Source organism: Acipenser ruthenus, chromosome 16 (assembly GCF_902713425.1).
Source record: "Acipenser ruthenus chromosome 16, fAciRut3.2 maternal haplotype, whole genome shotgun sequence".
Lineage (NCBI taxonomy): Eukaryota > Metazoa > Chordata > Actinopteri > Acipenseriformes > Acipenseridae > Acipenser > Acipenser ruthenus.
In genome coordinates this window covers 437,985-462,801 of record NC_081204.1, presented here as the reverse complement: position 1 = coordinate 462,801, position 24,817 = coordinate 437,985, and the positions used below count along the sequence as shown (strand labels likewise).

General features: G+C 47.4%; 1 protein-coding gene across 2 annotated transcripts in view; it reads left to right on the top strand.

The window, feature by feature from the left end:
• Positions 1–7,552: 7,552 nt before the first annotated feature.
• Positions 7,553–24,817, top strand: part of LOC131697674 (collagen alpha-1(VII) chain-like) — a 73,877-nt gene continuing 56,612 nt past the window's right edge. The window contains exons 1-12 of one of the 2 annotated variants that reach the window (XM_058988222.1): positions 7,553–8,021; positions 14,893–14,968; positions 15,925–16,105; positions 16,327–16,486; positions 16,895–16,988; positions 17,434–17,595; positions 18,102–18,256; positions 18,766–18,895; positions 19,259–19,378; positions 20,704–20,859; positions 21,912–22,031; positions 22,828–22,974. In XM_058988222.1, the coding sequence (XP_058844205.1) occupies positions 14,899–14,968; positions 15,925–16,105; positions 16,327–16,486; positions 16,895–16,988; positions 17,434–17,595; positions 18,102–18,256; positions 18,766–18,895; positions 19,259–19,378; positions 20,704–20,859; positions 21,912–22,031; positions 22,828–22,974 (1,495 nt within the window). In that variant the 5' untranslated portion in view covers positions 7,553–8,021; positions 14,893–14,898. Of the gene's footprint in view, positions 8,022–14,892; positions 14,969–15,924; positions 16,106–16,326; positions 16,487–16,894; positions 16,989–17,433; positions 17,596–18,098; positions 18,257–18,765; positions 18,896–19,258; positions 19,379–20,703; positions 20,860–21,911; positions 22,032–22,827; positions 22,975–24,817 lie in introns of both variants that reach the window. The other variant, XM_058988221.1, reaches the window with a different exon arrangement.

The following is a 24,817-nucleotide window of genomic DNA, read 5'->3' as shown; positions in this document are numbered from 1 at the left end:
TCTGCTCGTGTGTGATCTGTGCTCGCATGTCCTGAGGTCTGGTTTCTTACCTGTTTATTATCTGCTCGTGTGTGATCTGTGCTCCACCTGTCCTGAGTCTGGTTTCTTACAATCTGCAATGAGGAGTCTTTTCAGAAACTGGAATAGTTAACAAATCTGTTAAATAGTTCTCAGCTGAAACTACAATAGAGAACTGCCGTCACCCCGCAGTGAAGTAGATACAGTGCATGCTTTTGATAAGGTTTTAAAATCCGCCTGTAAGCTTCTACAGTCCCCTTGTCAATCCTGAGTTAACGTTCCCACGCTATATAGTAACACACAAATCTCGCAGTTTGCTTTACTTTTCCCAGGCTTAGATCATTCTAAACAATTGCCACTCTTCTTAATCATGGTTAGCAAAATGACACGGGGCTATACTGTGCTTTTACCATGCAGGGGGACTTTATAATTAAAAGAAATATCAAATGAGTAATAATAAGTGCGTTTCCCACGGTATATATTAACACAGACATGTGGCAGTTTCCTCTGCTGTTCTGTGACTTTATAATTAATGGACAGAAATACAATAATCAAAGACACCTGGGAATGCAGCCTGTTTGGAAACGTCCACTATCTTCTTTTTATTCTTGAAAAGGCATTTTTGAATTAGCTGCAGATTCATCACAATAAAATGCTGTGGTGTGCATGTAGTTAGTGCAACATGCATGGTGTTTTTAATTCCAGATGCCTTGAGAACCGAGCCTCCCTGCAGCTGCTTCACATTCCAGCAAAGAATTCACACTTCGGATGCTCTCGTTTGTCTGAGCTTGTGAAGTCTTACAAAACAGGATAGAGCCAGAAGAATGCTGTGGACCCAATACCATGGCTACTACCAGTCCTTTTGCAAGCTTTCCCCATGCCTTTCCATGTACTATTCATTGATCAGATTTTGCTGTGGTTTGCCATGCTTTTAAATGTGCTTTACCACACCTCTCTGGGCTTACCCATAGTTACGTGCTCTTGTTGAACTTGAATGTGCTGAAAGCTCTCTTTCCTTCTCGGCACCCGAGGGAGAGATTACTGCGGGTTACGTTGTTCTTGTCAGGTGCGTTTGAACAAAACAGTTACCCTTTGAAACTGTCTGCTGGAGCTATTACGAACAGCGCGGCTTTTGGCAAAAGCACGTGCAATTCCTAGAGATGCGATCATCTTGCAGACTTTTGTTTTCTTTTTGGCGCTGTTCTAATGGGAGTCACCAGCCACCTAGACAGATACACCTCTGTGACTCAGTGTGTCTGTTACTGTGTGATTCAGCTGCAGCTGCACGTCTGTCTGTCTCGATTTCCAAAAGCAGTGTGTGTGTGTGTGTGTCAGAATCTTTCTTTCCTTCTGTGATACAGAAGCATGGTGGATCACATCTAGCAAGGTAAGGCATGTTTGGATGTCTGTGTTTTTCATGCTTCGTGTCTTTACTCAAACACTGTATCTTCTCTCTGTCCCCAGGCTCCGTGCTCCCGTAGTTTGTTCCTGGTTAGTATACAGTTCACAGAGGCACTGAAGAACGTCCTCCATCCTATAACCAGCGTGATCTCACTTAGCCCCACTCTTTCAATCAGCTCGGTGTGTCTGCAGTCTCATTTCTGCTGTCTGCTAACTAGTATCTTCGCAGGTTGGGCAGGCTTGCCTCTGGCTTCACCTGCAGCTGCTCTCCTCAGCGGTACAGATCCCTGCCTTTGTGCTGCTCAGATTCGAATAAAACCTAGATGAGACTAGGGCAGATCAGGGATCACAGGATTCTAATAAAACCTAGATGAGACTAGGGCAGATCAGGGATCACAGGATTCTAATAAAACCTAGATGAGACGGGCAGATCAGGGATCACAGGATTCTAATAAAACCTAGATGAGACTAGAGCAGATCAGGGATCACAGGATTCTAATAAAACCTAGATGAGACTAGAGCAGATCAGGACTCCGGGAATGCAGCCAGTCATCATCTGAATAGGACTGAAGCGGAAGAGGAGAGCGATGAACGCGAAGGAGGAGAATCTCAATCTTATTTTTGTAGGAAAGAACGAGGTAGCAGAAACCGCTACATGTTATACTGCAGCAGAAACCGCTACATGTTATACTGCAGCAGAAACCGCTACATGTTATACTGCAGCAGAAACCGCTACATGTTATACTGCAGCAGAAACCGCTACATGTTATACTGCAGCAGAAACCGCTACATGTTATACTGCAGCAGAAACCTCTGCATGTTATACTGCAGCAGAAACCGCTACATGTTATACTGCAGCAGAAACCGCTACATGTTATACTGCAGCAGAAACCGCTACATGTTATACTGCAGCAGAAACCGCTACATGTTATACTGCAGCAGAAACCGCTACATGTTATACTGCAGCCTGCAGCAGCCCCCTCATTCAAAGCACAGGTTAGGGGGGTCTTTCAATAGTCTACTCAGACTGTTATTGAGATTGTGTGTGTGTGTGTGTGTGTATATATATATATATATATATATATATATATACAATGTGTGTGTGTGTGTGCTAAGTCTTTCTGTACGCTCTGTACTTTATCTTTGTCAGTGCTTGTATGACCTGAGAGATTAAGAGAGGCTCTGATCTCTACCCACCCTGCAATGGAATTTCTTCAGTGAGGGTTAGATGTAATTTAATTGCAAAAACGGTTATTTAAAGAGTAAGTAGCTTCTGATGCCATTTTAATTGCTTCCCCCCCCCCCCCCCCCCCCCCATTAATGAGGAAGTCTGCTGCATGCCCTGCAGTGTTTCTTAAGCAGGTCTGAGTCAGGTAAGGACAGGTAGAGACAGACAGAGAGACGTGATCCTAACACACAGCACTGAGAATGATTGCAAGCATGGGAACAGCAAGGGGGAGGGGCATGTGAAATCACAGTCGTTAACCTGGCATTGAAAGGTGCCTCTGTGTTAACTCTAACATACAGGAGTGTGCAAATCCATCAGCTCAACACCTCAAGATTTATAACCCTTATATACAGACCTGCATGAAAACCTCTCTGAGAGTTTACATTTCCGTTCAATAATCAGTGCTATAGAAACAGCAGGCACGCGTGTGTGAACGTGTTACACCACTTTGTGCTTTAATTAGGCATCTTAAACACCATCTCAAGAGTCTCATCCATGTTATCAGGTGTGGCTCTGTGTTCCTTTTCTCTTACTGTTTTACATTAATTGCATGTGTGGCCTGTTAAAGCCATCAATTAAATTAGACGATCACTAATTTGCCTATTTTGACAATTTTCCAAGACTTTCCGTTCCAGTGGTTTGATTCCATTGCACAACAATCCAAACTGCAGAAGCAGGGTGCTGTAATACATTAGCACAGTGCTGTGTCTATATAAACACGTATATATTCCTCTAGTCTTCAGCGGGGTGCTGTATCTATATAAACACGTATATATTCCTCTAGTCTTCAGCGGGGTGCTGTATCTATATAAACACGTATATATTCCTCTGGTCTTCAACGGGGTGCCGTATCTATATAAACACGTATATATTCCTCTAGTCTTCAGCGGGGTGCCGTATCTATATAAACACGTATATATTCCTCTGGTCTTCAGCGGGGTGCTGTATCTATATAAACACGTATATATTCCTCTAGTCTTCAGCGGGGTGCTGTATCTATATAAACATGTATATATTCCTCTAGTCTTCAGCAGGGTGCTGTATCTATATAAACACGTATATATTCCTCCAGTCTTCAGCGGGGTGCTGTATCTATATAAACACGTATATATTCCTCTGGTCTTCAGCGGGGTGCTGTATCTATATAAACACGTATATATTCCTCTAGTCTTCAGCGGGGTGCTGTATCTATATAAACACGTATATATTCCTCTAGTCTTCAGCGGGGTGCTGTATCTATATAAACACGTATATATTCCTCTAGTCTTCAGCGGGGTGCTGTATCTATATAAACACGTATATATTCCTCTGGTCTTCAACGGGGTGCTGTATCTATATAAACACGTATATATTCCTCTAGTCTTCAGCGGGGTGCTGTATCTATATAAACACGTATATATTCCTCTAGTCTTCAGCGGGGTGCCGTATCTATATAAACACGTATATATTCCTCTAGTCTTCAGCGGGGTGCCGTATCTATATAAACACGTATATATTCCTCTGGTCTTCAGCGGGGTGCTGTATCTATATAAACACGTATATATTCCTCTAGTCTTCAGCGGGGTGCTGTATCTATATAAACATGTATATATTCCTCTAGTCTTCAGCGGGGTGCTGTATCTATATAAACACGTATATATTCCTCTAGTCTTCAGCGGGGTGCTGTATCTATATAAACACGTATATATTCCTCTAGTCTTCAGCGGGGTGCTGTATCTATATAAACACGTATATATTCCTCTGGTCTTCAGCGGGGTGCTGTGTCTATATAAACACGTATATATTCCTCTAGTCTTCAGCGGGGTGCTGTATCTATATAAACACGTATATATTCCTCTAGTCTTCAGCGGGGTGCTGTATCTATATAAACATGTATATATTCCTCTGGTCTTCAGCGGGGTGCTGTATCTATATAAACACGTATATATTCCTCTGGTCTTCAGCGGGGTGCTGTATCTATATAAACATGTATATATTCCTCTAGTCTTCAGCGGGGGTGCTGTATCTATATAAACACGTATATATTCCTCTAGTCTTCAGCGGGGTGCTGTATCTATATAAACACGTATATATTCCTCTAGTCTTCAGCGGGGTGCTGTGTCTATATAAACACGTATATATTCCTCTAGTCTTCAGCGGGGTGCTGTATCTATATAAACACGTATATATTCCTCTAGTCTTCAGCGGGGTGCTGTATCTATATAAACACGTATATATTCCTCTAGTCTTCAGCGGGGTGCTGTGTCTATATAAACACGTATATATTCCTCTGGTCTTCAGCGGGGTGCTGTATCTATATAAACACGTATATATTCCTCTAGTCTTCAGCGGGGTGCTGTGTCTATATAAACACGTATATATTCCTCTAGTCTTCAGCGGGGTGCTGTGTCTATATAAACACGTATATATTCCTCTAGTCTTCAGCGGGGTGCTGTATCTATATAAACACGTATATATTCCTCTAGTCTTCAGCGGGGTGCTGTATCTATATAAACACGTATATATTCCTCTAGTCTTCAGCGGGGTGCTGTATCTATATAAACACGTATATATTCCTCTGGTCTTCAGCGGGGTGCTGTATCTATATAAACACGTATATATTCCTCTAGTCTTCAGCGGGGTGCCGTATCTATATAAACACGTATATATTCCTCTAGTCTTCCTTGTGAAAGAGGTAAGTGAAGAGGAATGTAATGCTAGGTGCAGGTCCAGCTCAGTCATGTATACAGTTTAGAGTCAAATGAACCACAAACTCTCTGCGTTAACCAGGCAACAATTACCAGCTATAGTAATGTTAGAAAAGGCTATCGGGTTAAAGTCTTCACTGGCATGTGAAGCTGGGTACCTAATGCAAAATTAGTTGCCTTTTCCATTAATGGTGAAGCTTCAGCGTTGTGTAGAATGGATCACTAAGCATAATGATGGCACCCTTGTGTTAGCAGGGAGGTCATTACCAGTAATAACTGTTATAAGATATGACAGGGTTAGGATTAGGGGAAGGTATTGAAGCTGCTTTCAGTGAAATGTTCTTAACTGGTGATAAGCATCTTTTTAAGTGATAAGCAACACGTGCAAAACGTTGTGTTTTGTTTTGAATGGAAGTGCATTTTGCACTGCATTTATATTCCTGAAATAGAACCCAAATAAAATCCTACAGCAGTAAGAAAGTAAAACCCTGTAAATGAGGGGGCATATTTGAAATGATTATCCTTTATAAAAAGCTCTCCACAGTTTCCTGCGCTTTGAAGATCTGGCTTGTGGCATCTATTCACCAAGCGTTACCGTGCCGCTTTCTGCCTTGTTCGTGTCCCTCTGTGCTTTTGCTGTGCTTTGCTAAGCTATGCGTTCATGGTAGCACACTGTGAGAGAGCGCTGTGGCTGTACTGTCGTTCACCTTCAATAGGCTGCAGGCTAAACAAGCAAGTGTGTGGTTAGCAGCATAAAGGTCATTCATAATAAACCAATAAACTGCTAAGAGAATGTATGGGGTGGAAACAGGGGTCAGAGAGAACACGGGAGAGGTCAGGGGTCACGCAGGGCATGTTCGGGACAGGAATGTTGGGGATGGGATGCCTGCCACTCCCTGGGAAGCAGGTACACGGAAAATTACACAGAAAAAGAAAAAAAGAAATAACCTCTGCTGCAGCCACTGAAATACTGGCCTGTTCCACTCCTCTGACCATGATGAAGCCGTGTGCAAATTCAGAGCAATTCAGCATTCACACACACATCACAGACATCACACACACACCATTGAAACGCCACTGAATCATCACAAACCACCAAAATCCAAACACGAAAACATAAAAACAGCAAGTCCACTGGGCATGCACCTGGCTCAGATAATAACATGCCATGCAAGTCACACAGTCATCACGTAGTCTGCAAGTTTTAACACAAAGTCAGTTATTTCTCTAAACCTGTGCGGCCCTGACTAATGAATGTGCTTTACTGAATAACCCCCCCGGGGCAGAGAGTGATGTGAAAGCGAACCCTCCCTGCCTGTGGCTAGGAGCGTGTTCTTCTCTGTGCAGGAGTTCTGTGGGACCTGCATATTGTGTGGAATTCAAGTCGGTAACAACACATGCTGCTCTGTTCTCAGTTTCTGTGTGCAGTTTACCCTGTGTCTTGAGGGATAAGAGTGTCTTCTCGTGTGTGTTTTGGGAGGGTGTAAGAGGGCAGCGAAGCGGAGCTGATCAGCGTTCAGCCACTCAATGTGCAAAACGAGAAGACTCATGTTGTAATTTACAGAGATGTGCACAGTACATAGTTAATGGTGTTATCCAGAAAATATTTTTTTCCAGTTGATTAATCTGCTCATTACAGTCCGCTGTCATGCCACTTGGCAAGATTGGGTCTGTTCTGTATGACCAAGCTAATCATGTGACTGTTACCTCTGAAGCTGATTGGCTGCAAAAAAGTAAACAAAATATCCCAGGAAGATGTGTGGAATGAGATCTAGCTAGGGAAGTGGAAGTAGGGTCAACGTTCACGTCATACTTTATTTGGAAAGGGGGGGGGGGGGGGGTAATTCTTTAAAATTCTTAAATTGCCTTCAGTTATTGTTCTGTTGCTGTTGCAGATCTCTGCACTGCATATGAATTCCCTGGGGGTTAGTGCTGCAAAAACATTATTTGGGGTAGAGGCCCCCAGCCCTCCCCTTAGGCTACATACTTTATATCACTGCTGCATTGCATGATGAGCTAATGGAGTTAGAAACGTGTATAATATACCACTAGGGCGGCCGGAACACCAATAGAGCCGAACTGGATACTGTATCTAAAAATATCATTCACAAGCATTGAATGGTATTCGCCTGCAGGGCGCGCATTCTTGGTTGGTTAATGGAGACTTAAACCGGATGAAAAGCAATACAATCCCATGCCCATCATCTGTCAGGCAGAGCTGCATTCAGAGCGCTCTACCTGTTTAGATGCTGACTGCTGCGCGCCTCAACACTCGAGGGCAGAACGCGCTTCCTATTGGCTGATGCGAGGTTTAGGGCACTGGAGGCTGGGCACATGGCTTCACAAAGCACCAGAGAGAAAAGGCGAGTTTGTCAGTGAAGAAGGAGCTGCGATCGCTGAATCACTGTTCGAGTATCCGCGGTGCCTGCAGCTAAGAGATCTGCACGGGCAGAGTTAAGTAAGCTATTAACAGAGACTGCAAGACAACGCCCACCCACAGAAAAGACGAAACGCAGCGCTAGCAACGTTTGTCGGGGAATCTGGCTGAGACGCTGCTTATAGTTTTGGAGTGGAGATACAAGTTTGCAAGTTTTAAGACCGAGCAGAGAGGAGACTTCGAGTTTGCGTGACACTCAGAAAGTTTCGACTACAGCAGTCCCTTGGATTATGAGTGCAGCACATCAAAGGTAAAACAAACTCATTTCAGCTTGTCAGTTCACGTTGCTACTGCGCTGACTTTGTTTTTGGCAGAAAAAGGAAACACAATTCAGCCTAGCCAAAGGGAACAGCGTGATTTGTTTTAATGAACTGCATATTAATTATTGCACGCATGCTTTTCAGGGGAAGCACTGCGTATAGTTTACTTTTTAAATATGATTTGCGCAATACGACTTTTAGCGCTGCTTCGCTTAAATGTGCCACGCTAATTTTCCACTTTCATTTTTCGGTTTTTCCAATGGCTAGACCATTTAGCATTTTGAATATGCTTCACCGTAAATCCCCGTGCTTTACAACACTTTAGCGTTGCTGAACTTGTACAAGGCAGTAAGTACGCGGTGTTTGTTTTCTGTGCGCAGCTGGTACTGGATTGGGAAGCCACTGGCTGCGTTCACGGAGATCATCCTGCGCAGATTCTGCGCACAATCTCACCAGTTTGCAGACAAGAGTTAAGATAGTGATATCGATATTCTATCTGTCTAGATATGCCAGAATGTATCCGTTTGAAAAAACAAACAAAAAGAAAACAGGCTTTGCTATTATTATTATTATTATTATTATTATTATTATTATTATTATTATTATTATTATTATTATAAAAACAATTCAATAAACACAAAGTGTAATTTCAGACTAAACTAAAATATCCTTTGTAGGTGAACAATGTTCTCATCCTACAAAACTAAAGGAGTCTGTTGTTTGTATGGAGTACCAGCGCGCTGTTATCAGCAGGGTGATCTCCTCTTCACCAGGCACGAGTTAACCTGCCCACGCAAATCACTGCAGGTCATAAATTATTATGATGAGTTACATTCTTGTACTTGTGCTTACCCAGCTGAACGGAGTGAAGTGTACATCTTAGGGAACACGATGCCACTGAAGGTCTGTTTGATCAGACTGTTGCCTTGAATTCATTCCTCATCCTCTGCAGTTGAAGTTTCTTTCATGTCTTTAGCGTCGGTTGATGCACCTCCAGACGCATCTTCAATGACACTTTACTAACTGGGAGTGCCTGTGGATAGACCTGGGGTCTTCAGCATGAATCAGTACTGAAGAAGGCACTAGCTGAATCGTTTGTCTGCATGTAGGGTTTCTCGTGGTTTTCCTGGACTGGAAAGCAGTGTTCTTGTTCAGTGAATGCTGCTCTTTCATTCCCTGGTCTGTGCCCCTCGCTGTCTTTGTGGCTTACATGCCTGGTTGTATTCTCTGAGTGGATCGCGAGGGTCACAGAGTCCTCTCCTGGGGGTCAGATGCCACCCCCTTGGCCTGTCGCAGGCTGAGACTTTGATTGACACTGCCTCCCCTGGAGAATCGGGTTTGGGGAGAGAGGATACCCAAGTTTAAAACATCATTCCTAAGAAGCGCTTTGTGTGCCACTCCTTGCTTTGCTCGCAGCGCTTGTTCATGCTGGCGTTCATGATTGTAGAAATGCATTTCAATCCTGCTCGTGCCTTGGGGTTACTCTTTCAGATGTGGTTAAACAGCAAGTCTGACTGCGGCTGGGAATACAAGAGCTTTTAAATGTATGAATATCCATCGGAGGGAGAGTCTGACAAGACTGCCTGTGTGTGTGAGTGCAGTGTGTGTGTGTGTCTGTGTGAGTGCAGTGTGTGTGTGTGTGTCTGTGTGTGTGTGTCTGTGTGAGTGCAGTGTGTGCGTGCGTGTGTCTGTGTGTGTGTGTGTCTGTGTGAGTGCAGTGTGTGCGTGCGTGTGTTGCTTGAGTGCAGGCTACAGTCTGTCTTGTTTCTGTCTCTAAGGTAGTTGCTGTTGCAGTTGCAGTATGCCTGAGCTGGCTTCACACAAGCACCAGCTTGTAAGTGGAATTACAGAGCCGCTTCACTAATACAATGATTCACATTCCGCTGCTGCCTTTGAAAACGACACGCAGACCTCACTCTGCAAGCTGTTTGAGGGACGCACTGCCTGTGGTAGATTTGAACATGATAGTTAAAGCCCAGTCACTTCAGGGTTACCCACATATTGAATTCCTCTGAAAGCGGGGACACCAGAGGTGAGGATGCTGGTGCTAAAGGGAGTGAAGGACATGCACACTGTTGAGAAGCAGGGAGATGGATTGTAATGCCTTGTGTAGCACACCATTGAAGAGTGCTGCTACTAGTGCTAGTCAGAGTTAGGAAACGTATCATAAAGACACGCTCCTTTAAAGGGGCAGCGGTGGAAGGCTTGCCCAGACCACAACGAGGGTAGAAAGGGCACTGCAAAGACTTGGCTGGCATGGGACCCAAGGGGGATCAGAGCTGGTTTTGCTGGTGCTGATGAAGAGGTGACAGTGCGTCTTGGTTAACACTCCTTTAGAAAGGGTCTCGTGAAAGGCTTGCTCAGACTCATAAGAGGAAAGAGAGTGGATTGTGAAGCAGCCTGCTCCACGCCTTGTAATGAAATCAGTTTCTGTGTGGTTTTGAATAGCTCAGCATGGCTGACAGCGGGAGATCCTGAGGGCTTTGGCAGCTGGAACCCTGCTTGGAGTATTGCACTGATTCTGCAGGGTCCTCTTCAGATGAAGCTACCTGTGGAAGTGCTTGAGAAGTCTGCTTTTTTAAAGCATGTTTCTGGAGGGTTACCTCGGCTGTGGATTCCTGTGGAATTCCTTCAGATCTACCTGATTGCGCTCAGCTTCTCTCTTCTGTATCGAGTCCCTTCAGCGGATGCCTTCGTCTGTGTCGGGAGCTGGTGTTTGGATACACTGTATGAGTGTGTTGACAGATAATTGACACCCATTGGGCCCCATTCATTCATTCATTCATTCACAAAACCTGGGGGCTGTTTTAAGGACTGCTTTCTGAAGAGTGTTTATGAATATTGTGCTAGATTCTTCAATGCTTTTAAAAACGAGAACACCTGTAACTATTAGACACTCGAACGTACTCAAATTAGAAACACTAAAAGAAATGTAATGAGTTCAAGTCTCGACTGGAAGTCTTTCTCAATGTCTTCACCTGAAAAATACGTCCAGTCCAAACATCTGTCATGGAACCTTTTTCATTTCAGTATTTCTGCATTTCAAAGATGAGAATAACCTGCTAACCTTTTTTAAAACAATGAGGTTTTAACATATTTTAATTTATTATAGTGGACTTAAAACACACACGTGTTCTGGAATAAAATGAAGAGCAGGGCATATTAAAAAACAGTGTGGTGAACTATGGTAAATGCCAAAGCAAGAGGGAAAACTGCAAAATCACCCTGAATATTTACCATGGAAACCTTTTGTAAGGGGAGGTGCCAAAGGGTGTGAGAGATCTCCACGCTGCTGTCTGCACGTTCCTGATTGCTACATGTCTAGTCCACGCACACAATGTCTGATTAGGGTCTAAGGGTTTGAAGCCTTAGAACCCTGGGTCCAGTGAAGGTGCTTTTAGTTGTATTTGTCATCTCTAGTCTTCTTGGGTGAGCTGAGAGGACAGGGCCAGCCCAGTGACCGGCTGGAGGTCCGGGTCAGCCCAGTGACCGGCTGGAGGTCCGGGTCAGCCCAGTGACCGGCTGGAGGTCCGGATCAGCCCTGTAACCTTCTTGGGGTTGGATTCATTTAAAATACACAGCAGTGCTTTATCTCTTTGTTAGCCATGTGACTGCACCGGTTTTATAGCTCATTCATTCAAACTGCCAGGCACAAGAGAACAGCAGCCTGGGAATCCCTTTGATTCCCTGTGCCATGAATGTGAGTGAGCTGAGCCTCAGAGCAGCGTAGCCAGCATGCAAGTGTCCTAGGAGATGGAAAGAGCGCTCCGTGTTTACAGTGTCCTGGTGCTTGTCCAGATTCAGTGCTTATGAAGAGGTTAGCTTTGGGATGAGTCGCCCTCCTGTTTAAACCAGTGATCCAGTGCTAACCTGTAGTGTTTATTCCTGGAGGCTTGTGATTCATTCATTCCTGAGATAGCTGCCTGGTGTAAATATTTAAAAAGGTGTTTGTGAGAGAGCACATTAAAATAAGTTGTGTTTATAGTAGACTATTCTCCTGCAGATGGTACACGAGCACACAGATGGACCCGGTATTGCACGTTGCTGTAAATAAAAGACATTTCTGATAATCCCACCCGCAAAGACCAGCCACTTTTCTATTGAGACTCATAGCATGCCTGACCACAACACTGAGAGAGAGAGAGAGAGAGAGAGAGAGAGAGAGAGAAATGTGACCATTTCCTCTCTCTTCTGTGGCGATTCTGGAAATACCCCCAGCTCTAATTAAAGATCATTTCTCCTGGTGAGCACTGTGATATATTTCAGAGCACCCTCCTCTCACTCCTAGGCTATACACATCCCGCTGTGCAGCTCACGATGCACATCCCGTTGTGCAGCTCACGATGCACATCCCGCCGTCAGTGCAGAGAGGTTGGGGTAGGGTTATAGTTCAGGGGTCAGTGCAGAGAGGTTGGTAGGGTTATAGTTTAGGGGTCAGTGCAGAGAGGTTGGGGTAGGGTTATAGTTTAGGGGTCAGTGCAGAGAGGTTGGGGTAGGGTTATAGTTTAGGGGTCAGTGCAGAGAGGTTGGGGTAGGGTTATAGTTTAGGGGTCAGTGCAGAGAGGTTGGTAGGGTTATAGTTTAGGGGTCAGTGCAGAGAGGTTGGTAGGGTTATAGTTTAGGGGTCAGTGCAGAGAGGTTGGGGTAGGGTTATAGTTTAGGGGTCAGTGCAGAGAGGTTGGTAGGGTTATAGTTTAGGGGTCAGTGCAGAGAGGTTGGTAGGGTTATAGTTTAGGGGTCAGTGCAGAGAGGTTGGGGTAGGGTTATAGTTCAGGGGTCAGTGCAGAGAGGTTGGTAGGGTTATAGTTTAGGGGTCAGTGCAGAGAGGTTGGGGTAGGGTTATAGTTTAGGGGTCAGTGCAGAGAGGTTGGGGTAGGGTTATAGTTTAGGGGTCAGTGCAGAGAGGTTGGGGTAGGGTTATAGTTTAGGGGTCAGTGCAGAGAGGTTGGGGTAGGGTTATAGTTTAGGGGTCAGTGCAGAGAGGTTGGTAGGGTTATAGTTTAGGGGTCAGTGCAGAGAGGTTGGTAGGGTTATAGTTTAGGGGTCAGTGCAGAGAGGTTGGGGTAGGGTTATAGTTTAGGGGTCAGTGCAGAGAGGTTGGGGTAGGGTTATAGTTTAGGGGTCAGTGCAGAGAGGTTGGTAGGGTTATAGTTTAGTACAGAGAGGTTGCGGTAGGGTTATCTATCTGTCTAGCACGGTTTTTAACTTGTTAACAGAGTGTGTATAACCACTTAATAAAGAAAAAAAAAAAAAAAACATCCACCTGCTAAAAATATCCTTAAACACAGCCTCAAGTAAAGGAGATTCCCCCTCATCTGGATCACAGCATTGAGCTCTTTACCACACAGGTTGTAAGCCTGAGTGTCATTGCCTGGTGACCCGGCTGCATCTCAATGCTGCTTCGCTTTGTGGTGTGTTCCAGAGGGGCAGTCCTCATCTCTCTGCCTGCTGATTTATATCTATCCGGAGGGCAGGGCGGCTTTGTTCTCTTCTAGTCTTTTGTTTACTGTAAAGACGAGCGAGGGGAACTTGAAAGAAGGAGGCTGTCTCTTTGCATGCTCTATTCAGCAGTGCCTGTAACTGAGACGTCTCTCCATCTAGTGAGGCACAGAATACCAGCAAGCTTCCCTTCCCTTTGCAGTGCAGAGAGAGGTTGGTAGGGTTATAGTTTAGGGGTCAGTGCAGAGAGGTTGGTAGGGTTATAGTTTAGGGGTCAGTGCAGAGAGGTTGGTAGGGTTATAGTTTAGTGGTCAGTGCAGAGAGGTTGGTAGGGTTATAGTTTAGGGGTCAGTGCAGAGAGGTTGGTAGGGTTATAGTTTAGGGGTCAGTGCAGAGAGGTTGGTTGGGTTATAGTTTAGGGGTCAGTGCAGAGAGGTTGGTAGGGTTATAGTTTAGGGGTCAGTGCAGAGAGGTTGGGGTAGGGTTATAGTTTAGGGGTCAGTGCAGAGAGGTTGGTTGGGTTATAGTTTAGGGGTCAGTGCAGAGAGGTTGGGGTTGGGTTATAGTTTAGGGGTCAGTGCAGAGAGAGGTTGGTAGGGTTATAGTTTAGGGGTCAGTGCAGAGAGAGGTTGGTAGGGTTATAGTTTAGGGGTCAGTGCAGAGAGGTTGGTAGGGTTATAGTTTAGGGGTCAGTGTAGAGAGGTTGGGGTAGGGTTATAGTTTAGGGGTCAGTGCAGAGAGGTTGGGGTAGGGTTATAGTTTAGTGCAGAGAGGTTGGGGTAGGGTTATCTGTCTGTCTAGCATGGTTTTTAACTTGTTAACAGAGTGTGTATAACCACTTAATAAAGAAAAAAAAAAAAACATCCACCTGCTAAAAATAAAATGTGTGTTTTTTGTTTTACTTTCCGTTTCAATGACTATTTGAGATTTTGCCGAGGGGAATTCTCCCCTGTGTGTTTTCTGTGTGTGTGTCTCTGACGGAGGCGGTGTCTGTGTGTTTTCTGTGTGTGTGTCTCTGACGGAGGCGGTGTCTGTGTGTTTTCTGTGTGTGTGTCTCTGACGGAGGCTGTGTCTTTGTGTTTTCTGTGTGTGTGTCTCTGACGGAGGCGGTGTCTGTGTGTTTTCTGTGTGTGTGTCTCTGACGGAGGCTGTGTCTGTGTGTTTTCTGTGTGTGTGTCTCTGACGGAGGCGGTGTCTGTGTGTTTTCTGTGTGTGTGTCTCTGACGGAGGCTGTGTCTGTGTGTTTTCTGTGTGTGTGTCTCTGACGGAGGCTGTGTCTGTGTCTCTGATGGAGGCTGTGTCTGTGTGTTTTCTGTGTCTGTGTCTGACAGAGGCTGTGTCTGTGTTTTCTGTGTCTGTGTCTCTGACGGAGGCTGTGTCTGTGTTTCTGACGGAGGCTGTGTCTGTGTGCTTGCTCCCCAGGTTGTGATGATGAGAAGCTGCTGGCTGCTGTTTGCAGCCCTGCAGAGTGGACTGATCTACCAGGCTGAGGCACAAGGTATACAACACCTCCCCTTCATTGTGAACAACCACTTTCAAACCGTGATGCATGGATTCAGCACTCTGTAATGTTAGCTGTGCAGGTGTAAGGATGGGTGATCAGTAAGGGATGCATGGATTCAGCACTCTGTAATGTTAGCTGTGCAGGTGTAAGGATGGGTGATCAGTAAGGGATGCATGGATTCAGCACTCTGTAATGTTAGCTGTGCAGGTGTAAGGATGGGTGATCAGTAAGGGATGCATGGATTCAGCACTCTGTAATGTTAGCTGTGCAGGTGTAAGGATGGGTGATCAGCAAGGGATGCATGGATTCAGCACTCTGTAATGTTAGCTGTGCAGGTGTAAGGATGGGTGATCAGTAAGGGATGCATGGATTCAGCACTCTGTAATGTTAGCTGTGCAGGTGTAAGGATGGGTGATCAGTAAGGGATGCATGGATTCAGCACTCTGTAATGTTAGCTGTGCAGGTGTAAGGATGGGTGATCAGTAAGGGATGCATGGATTCAGCACTCTGTAATGTTAGCTGTGCAGGTGTAAGGATGGGTGATCAGTAAGGGATGCATGGATTCAGCACTCTGTAATGTTAGCTGTGCAGGTGTAAGGATGGGTGATCAGTAAGGGATGCATGGATTCAGCACTCTGTAATGTTAGCTGTGCAGGTGTAAGGACGGGTGATCAGTAAGGGATGCATGGATTCAGCACTCTGTAATGTTAGCTGTGCAGGTGTAAGGATGGGTGATCAGTAAGGGATGCATGGATTCAGCACTCTGTAATGTTAGCTGTGCAGGTGTAAGGATGGGTGATCAGTAAGGGATGCATGGATTCAGCACTCTGTAATGTTAGCTGTGCAGGTGTAAGGATGGGTGATCAGTAAGGGATGCATGGATTCAGCACTCTGTAATGTTAGCTGTGCAGGTGTAAGGATGGTGATTCGTTGTTGCTTGTCCCCCGCAGGCACGTGCAGAAATGTGGCTGCAGCCGACATCGTGTTCCTGGTGGACGGTTCGTCCAGCATCGGCAGGATCAACTTCCGCGAGATCAAGAGCTTCATGGAGGGGATCGTGGCTCCCTTCGTCAGCGTGGTGAGCGAGACGGGGGTTCGATTCGGGACGGTCCAGTACAGCGATGACTCCAGGTCAGTACCAGCAGCACAGCCACCACGGCAGCTCGTTTTAATAAGGGATTCTGTTGCATTGCAGCTGCACAGCCCTGTGGGTTATTGCATTGTTATGGCCACGCAGTTAGAGACGCTTGTGTTTCCCTTCTTCGTTGCAAGGAAGGGACAGGGGCTGTTATGGTTTTGTTTAAATGAAGCTGCTGTCTGTCCTGTAAGTCAGTCGGTCGGTAACATTGCAGAGTGGAGTTCACGCTGTCCCAGTTCCTGAATGGGAGCCAGGTTCTGTCTGCGGTCCGAAACCTCAAGTACAAAGGAGGGAACACGCGCACTGGAGCCGGCCTCAAGTACGTAGCAGACAACTTCTTCCGGCCCACGCTGATCCGACGAGACGTGCCAAAGGTGAGCCGACAGAGAGCAAAGCGGGGACCCGTCACCACAGAATCCTCTCCCTCTCCCTCTCCCTCTCCCTCTCCTCCCTCTCCCCCTCCTCCCTCTCCTCTCCCTCCTCCTCCTCCTCCTCTCCCTCTCCCGCCTCCTCCTCCTCCTCCTCCTCCTCCTCTCCTCCACTCCCTCCTCCTCCCTCCTCCTCCTCATCTCCCCCTCCTTCCTCTCCTCCTCCCTCTCCCCCTCCTCCTCCTCCTCCTCCTACTCCCTCTCCTCCACTCCCTCCTCCTCCCTCCTCCCTCCGTCCTCCTCCCCCTCCTCCTCCTCCTCCTCCTCCTCCTCTCCCTCTCCTCCTCCTCCCCCTCCTCCTCTCACGTTCCTCACATTCACTTTGTTTCATATTTCCTTTTTGTTTCGTTTCAGATCGCGATTCTCATCACTGATGGGAAATCTCAGGACAACGTGGAGCAGGTGTCTCAGAAGCTGCAGAGTCAAGACATCAAAATGTTCGCTGTCGGTAAGCGCGGTCAGACCAGCTAAAGAGCGAGAGATGGCCAGTAGTGGATTGATCCTGTCCTTGTAAAGGCTCTGCAGGCAGTTCCTGTCTCTAGATGCAGATGCAAAGTAAAGCAGCTGTCAGATACTGGAATTGCAATCGTGCCGTGAAGCCGGCTCTTGAAAAGTTTACGCGGCTCTGCTCAGCCTGAGAAAATGAACAGGTCCTCACACTGCTTTGTGTCTGTGGATGAGTCAAAGGGCAGAGCACAGACAGCCAGTGGAGTTTTCTCCCAGAACAGATGTGGTTAATGTGCCAGTGGGAGATGGTTTATAGCATGGCAAGGTAATCCAATGCAAAGCGCACACAGGAGATGGTCACTCATGTGGTTGTGGTTTCTCTAGCTAGCCAGAGCAGCTAGGGTCAGTTCTGAATGCTGACCCTGCGCTGTGTGCTTCCCTCTCAGGTATCAAGAACGCCGATCAGAGGGAGCTGAACCAGGTGGCGTCGAGACCCTCTTCGGATTTCTCCTTCTACATCAACGACTTCAAGATCCTGCGAACGCTGCTGCCCCTGGTGGCCCCGCGCGTCTGCTCCAGCGCGGGAGGAGTCCACACCAACGACGGGGGTAATAACACCCCCCGCCCCAACCCGGGGGAGGGAGGGGAGAGGATTGGAGGGGAGAGGAAAGGAGGGGAGAGGAGGGGAGGGGAGGAGTCCACACCAACGACGGGGGTAATAACACCCCCCGCCCCAACCCGGGGGAGGGAGAGGAGAGGAGGGGAGGGGAGAGAGGAGAGGAGGGGAGGGGAGGGGAGGAGTCCACACCAACGACGGGGGTAATAACACCCCCCGCCCCAACCCGGGGGAGGGAGGGGAGGGGAGGGGAGGGGAGGAGTCCTCACCAACGACGGGGGTAATAACACCCCCCGCCCCAACCCGGGGGAGGGAGGGGAGGGGAGGGGAGGGGAGGGGAGGAGTCCTCACCAACGACGGGGGTAATAACACCCCCCGCCCCAACCCAGGGGAGGGAGAGGGAGGGGGTGGGGGGAGAGGGTTTCCAATGTCTCCGGTAGCCAGGTCTGCTCTACACTTACATTAAGATAAATAAATCCCTTCTCTCTGTTCCAGAAGAGTTCACCGGACCCTCCAGCCTGGTGTTCTTTCAGGAGACCTTCGATTCGGTCCGCATGCGCTGGGCCGCGGCAGGGGGGCCTGTCATTGGTTATAAAATCCAGTACACGCCCCTCACAGGCCTGGGGCAGCCAATCACAGCGGAACTCAGAGAGGTGGGTGCCAGCTATGCACACCCCCTCCAATAGGATGAATGCATGCAGAACAACCTAGGCTTCAACCTCTCCTTGAATAGACTGATCATCATCCCTGTCTTCAAATACATCAGGCTAAAGATTTGAATGAGCGAGACGCTCCCGTGAGTGTACAAGTCTGTATATATAGTGCTCCGTCTTTCGGGTGAGACGTAGTTGTAGGTGACTCTGCAGCTGAAGCATAGTTCACACACCCTAGTCTCTGTAAAAATAAACAAATGCTAATATATATATATATTATACAATACTAACTACAGTGCTGCATGAACAACATCTTGTACAAATGAGTTTTCTTCCTTTTTGTATGGTGCTTTTAGTTAAGCAATTTCTTTCTTTATTTCCATTGTGTTGCCAGTGAAATCTCTAAGCGTTGCAATCCAGGGAGCGTCCCGTGGGTCTGCTGTGATCTGTCCTGTAACGCAGGGCGGTGTGTAACAGTGCCCCCCTGTGGTGTGTCTGTGTGTCTGCAGGTGAGCGTGGCGTCCGCTGACACAACGAGCGTTCTGCAGGATCTGAAACCAGCGACGGACTATCTGGTGAGCGTGATCGCGCAGTACCCCAACAGCGTGGGCGAGTCGGTGTCTGGCAAGACGCGCACCAGTGAGTATCCTGCAGGGGGCGCCGCTGCAGGCACCGCGGTTACGCTTCACTGTGCAGCGAGGAATTGGGAGGCTTTCTTTCCATGATATATTGCACGGTAATATTGTTTGAGTCGTGACACAAGACCGAAAGCACAGCAGTAGAGCTCACTGCTGTTCACAGAGTGGTTGAATGAAGAATACATGTGTTTAATCTCTGGTATGGATACATGTCCCATCAGTTAATGAACATGTGCTTCACGCCTCTGTGTACGGACTCTTCACAAAGCTTCCTGCTTACTGTCCCAGGCACTCCGTGAACAGGATTGGTTAGTGGGTTGTGATTGATGGCTCAGCTGGCCTATCCCTCTCTCATCTCCTGCAGAGTCTGTTCCCGGCGCGTCCAATCTGCGGATCGTGGAGGCGGGGCCTTCATCCCTGCGCCTGGCCTGGACCCCGCCCACTTCGCGTCCGCAAGGATACCGCCTCACGTACAGACCGCGAGGTAGGCTTTCTAAAGCTACAGAAAACGTCTGCTCTGTGTAATAACAGTGTAATAGCAGCTCCTCAGTGTCATCTTCAGGGTTGTGTTTTATAATAGCAGGTATGTATTGGGGTCTCTTATTATAACAGCGGCCAGCTTTGCTTCGTGGACCCCTCGCCCCCAAAGTGCACGCGGTCACGTCTCTTAGAACAGTCTCGGAAGTCTACAGGAAGGTGTTCTGGAAAGGTCTTCATTGGAATGAGTCCGTTGTGTGATGTCATGTTTAAAAGGCTCGGAGCGCTCCCTGTGAGGGAACGCCTCCTTGCCGGCAGCGACAGGTCTAATCCCTTCATTGAAGTGTTCGTTAGCACAGGCCTGCACGTGAGGAGGCATTGGCAGCAAGAAGCAGAGATCCTTCAAGCTGCAGGAGAAGCACACACACTCGGCTCTTTAGAAAAGCTGTGCTGACGGCCAATTCAGAGCAATTACAAAGACACAGGAGATGAGATCCTGCGTGTGATAATAACAGTGCTTCTGCATTGTAGCGTTTGCATTCTTCTGTACAAAGCTCTGCATTTCCCTTTGCAAATCAGTACATGTACATTGCTCCTTGCCGTTTCCTCCTTTATACCATGTAGTTGATGTGCTTTCACTGTGCTTTCCCTGTGCTTTCACTGTGCTTTCACTGTGCTATCACTGTGCTTTCACTGTGCTTTCACTGTGCTTTCACTGTGCTTTCCCATGCTTCCAGTGTTCTTTCACTGTGCTATCACTGCTGTACCGCAGATAGAAGGAGATTTTACAGGCTCATCAATTGATATATCTTCTCTATGGTATAGTTGTCCTCAGACTGTGATAGCTTGTGAAGCTGTTGTGATTGATTGAGTCTCCACTCTGACCCAGGGGCAGTGAGAGAGAGAGGGGGGGGGGGGGGGGGGGGGTAATGTGATGAAATGTGATCGCATGAATTGAGGCCAACCTGCTGCTTCTGAAACCCACCCCCTCCCCCATCACCACCCCTGGCAGCAAGCCTGCTAGGCCGCACCCTTATACACACCCTGTTTTATTAGCTCACTCGACCTGAAAAAAATACTCTCCCTCCGGGCTTCAATACAGCCTTTGAAAAAAAAAAAAAACAGAAGCCAGAGAGAGAGAGAGAGAGAGAGAGACTACAAGAGCCGCACAGCTCAGTGGAGTCTATACAATGAGAAACGGCTTCGATGAAGTTAACCCCAAACACTGCTTCAGATTTCACACAGAGAGGAGAGCGAGAGGGCACGAATGGGGGCTGTGTGAGTGGAGCGTGGTGCGGGCTGACTGTCCATGTGTCTGTGTTTGTTGAGCAGGACAGACGGGTGCCCAGCTGGACGAGAGGAGCCTGAGTGCGGACTCTGCAGAGGTCACTGTGGAGGAGCTGGAGCCCGACACGGAGTATGTGATGACCCTGTACCCCCTGTACCCCCGGAACAGCGCCGCCCCCACCTCCGTGACGGGACGCACCTGTGAGTACCCCTCCCAGCCCCCTGCACCCCTCTGTCCCGGGGCAGTGCGAGTCTCCATGAGTGCTGACAGTGCAGAGGTGTGGTGAGCAGTGTCATCATGAGGCTGGAGGCACGGCCCCTCTGAAGTGCTCTTCACCTCACTGAAGCAGAGCCCCACCTGGTGGCTTGATGCTGTGACTGCAGTTTCTTTTAATGTCATAGAACACAATGCAAACGTAAACATAATAATCCGTTTATCCATCTGTCTGTCTGTCTGTCTGTCTGTCTATCTGCCTGTCTGTCTGTCTGTCTGTCTGTCTGTCTGTCTGTCTGTCTGCCGGTCTGTCTGTCAGTATCACTGCTGCTCTCTTTTGATTGTTGGTAACAGCTCGTTTTTAAAAGTTTTCTTTGTTGTTTTTTCTTTCAGTGTTGAGAGGTCTTGGCCTCCTTTTACTCAGTGCATTATTGATTCCAATGCCGTTGCGAGATCAATGCTAGAGACACTTTGAAAGGGCTTAGAGTCCTGAGTATAGGAGCCGCTTTCTCTTAGAGCCCTGAGTATAGGAGCCGCTTTCTCTTAGAGCCCTGAGTATAGGAGCCGCTTTCTCTTAGAGCCCTGAGTATAGGAGCCGCTTTCTCTTAGAGCCCTGAGTATAGGAGCCACTTTCTCTTAGAGCCCTGAGTATAGGAGCCGCTTTCTCTTAGAGTCCTGAGTATAGGAGCCGCTTTCTCTTAGAGCCCTGAGTATAGGAGCCGCTTTCTCTTAGAGCCCTGAGTATAGGAGCCGCTTTCTCTTAAAGTCCTGCGTGTCCGAGACGCTTTCTCTGTTATAGCCCAGACCGTCATCACAGGTTTGTTAGCTCTCCTTCTCCCTCTCTGTTCTTGCACTGATTCTGAACCCCCCTCTCTCTGTGAACCCCCTCTCTCTGTTATCTTGACCCCCTCTCTCTGTTGTCTTGACCCCCCTCTCTCTGTGAACCCCCTCTCTCTGCGAACCCCCTCTCTCTGTTATCTTGACCCCCCTCTCTGTTATCTTGACCCCCTCTCTCTGTGAACCCCCTCTCTCTCTGCAGTGTCTCTCGAGGGGGTGCAGCAGCTCTCAGTCCAGCCCGTGTCTTCGCAGAGTGTCCGTGTGCAGTGGAGAGGAGTGGGAGGGGCCAGTGGATACCGTATTGTCTGGGGACCAATCGCAGGTGAGGGGCGGGGCTCTCAATGACTGTCTGTGTATAGCAACCCCTGTGTGTATCTGTGTGTGTGTGCAGTATGCTTGTGTAGTGACTCTGTGTGTGTGTGTGCAGTATGCTTGTGTAGTGACTCTGTGTGTGTGTGTGCAGTATGCTTGTGTAGTGACTCTGTGTGTATCTGTGTGTGTGTGCAGTATGCTTGTGTAGTGACTCTGTGTGTATCTGTTTGTGTGTGTGCAGTATGCTTGTGTAGTGACTCTGTGTGTATGTGTGTGTGTGCAGTATGCTTGTGTAGTGACTGTGTGTGTATGTGTGCAGTATGCTTGTGTAGTGACTCTGTGTGTATCTGTGTGTGTGTGTGCAGTATGCTTGTGTAGTGACTCTGTGTGTATCTGTTTGTGTGTGTGCAGTATGCTTGTGTAGTGACTCTGTGTGTATGTGTGTGTGTGCAGTATGCTTGTGTAGTGACTGTGTGTGTGTGTGTGCAGTATGCTTGTGTAGTGACTCTGTGTGTATCTGTGTGTGTGTGCAGTATGCTTGTGTAGTGACTCTGTGTGTATGTGTGCAGTATGCTTGTGTAGTGACTCTGTGTGTATCTGTGTGTGTGTGCAGTATGCTTGTGTAGTGACTCTGTGTGTATGTGTGTGTGTGCAGTATGCTTGTGTAGTGACTGTGTGTGTGTGTGTGCAGTATGCTTGTGTAGTGACTCTGTGTGTATCTGTGTGTGTGTGCAGTATGCTTGTGTAGTGACTCTGTGTGTATGTGTGCAGTATGCTTGTGTAGTGACTCTGTGTGTATCTCTCAGGTCGTGATGTGCAGAAGCTGGACCTGCCCAGTGGATCGGAGTCCTACACCCTGCAGAGTCTGCAGCCCGACACTGAGTACATCGTCACCGTCATCGCTCTGCACGGGGCGACCGACGGACCCGCCGCCACCGCCAGGTTCAACATCGGTACGACACAGCTACACTGCACCGGAACCAGCAACCTAGAACCCTGCCTGGTTACAATACCACAAGAACCTAGAACCGTGCCTGGTTACAATACCACCAGAACCTAGAACCCTGCCTGGTTACAATACCACAAGAACCTAGAACCGTGCCTGGTTACAATACCACCAGAACCTAGAACCCTGCCTGGTTACAATACCACAAGAACCTAGAACCGTGCCTGGTTACAATACCACAAGAACCTAGAACCTTGCCTGGTTACAATACCACCAGAACCTAGAACCTTGCACGGTTACAATACCACAAGAACCTAGAACCTTGCCTGGTTGCAATACCACCAGAACCTAGAACCCTGCCCGGGTACAATACAACCAGAACCTAGAACCCTACCCAGTCACAACACCACCAGAACCTAGAACCCTGCCTAGTTACAATAGCGCCAGAACCTAGAACCCTGCCCAGGTTACAATATCAATGTGACCGAGAACCCAGTTAAAATATCTAGAAATGTTAAAAGAAACTTAATAGGTAATGACAAAAGACACAATTACAAAAACGCTTGTCATTGAACGTATTAAGTTTATTTTAGTGTGGAACTCTGCTGCATAACCATCTCACTGGATCTCTCCCCGAACTCAGTATAACCCATTGAAAAAGACAGTGTTGGTCTTTCAGGGACAGGCTGTACATCTGTTCTGGCCATCTCTGTTTATCTCTGCTTCTCTCTCTCTCTCTCTCTCTCTCTCTCTCTCTCTCGTTATTCTTTTTGGGATTGTTTCTGTGCTCAGGATACCAGCTATATTTAGGACAGGTTCTTTCCCACTGACACAGTGACCCAGTTTAATTCAGCTTCCATTTAAAACTATGTAGGGCTGTTCGAGAGCATTGTACTGTCTCTCTCCCCCCTCGTCCCTCTCCCTGGCAGGCTGGGTCTCTCCCTCCTTCCCATGGCAGCTCAGTCCTTGTTGAAGTTATTTTCCTAATGACCTCTATTTAGCTCTTTTTTTTCTTTTTTATTCTGGGCTCATTAAAGTGAGGGGGGAGAGACTCTCTGACTGCAAAGTGGCCTTTTCTTTGTACTCTGTAAACAGAACAGATCACTGGGGATTTAGAGAGATTCTTTTCTGTTTCCCTTGTTTCCCTTTCCTTTGTGTTTAGGCGTGAGATTTCTCTTTCTGTTTAATGTATTTATAAATCAGGAAGCCGGTTACTGGCTACACTCTGGTGTACAAGTTGAACTCGGAGAGAAGTTTTTAAAAAGAAACAAAGTGAAATGCAAATGCATTCTAATCATGAGTCCAGCCCAGTGGGGGTTAGTTTGCACGTTTGCTTTGTTTTGTTGTTTGGATGGAGAAGGGCTGGAGGGAAGAGGATTGAAGAATATGATGTTCCTCCAAAGTTTCCATAAATAAATCCTTCGCGCACAGTTGTTTTTACTGCTCAATCTGGTTATCGTCCCTCGACACACGTCTTCGTTGATCACTGCCTCTGCGCCCTGCAGTATGTTCACTTTTCAGCCGTGGTTCTGTATTTGAGGTGCAAGCGCTGAGTGTTTGACGGTTTGTGTTTTCCACTTTCAAAGTGCTGTAACCTCGCCTCAGCAGAGCAGTCGAGGGGGTAAACGCGAGGAGTTTACCCACTTCTTATTTAAGAAATACAGTCTTTACTCGCTCCTACTCTCCTGTGAGAAGTGAATCCTGGCTATACCAAGGGTTAAATCCAAGGAGTGTCCCAATGTGTTATATAAAGCGACTCGGACACCTTTAATGATGGGCAGAATCTCTTCCTATTAACATTTAAGCCACAAGTCTGCACGACCACCACAACTGACATGCATGTAATCTCC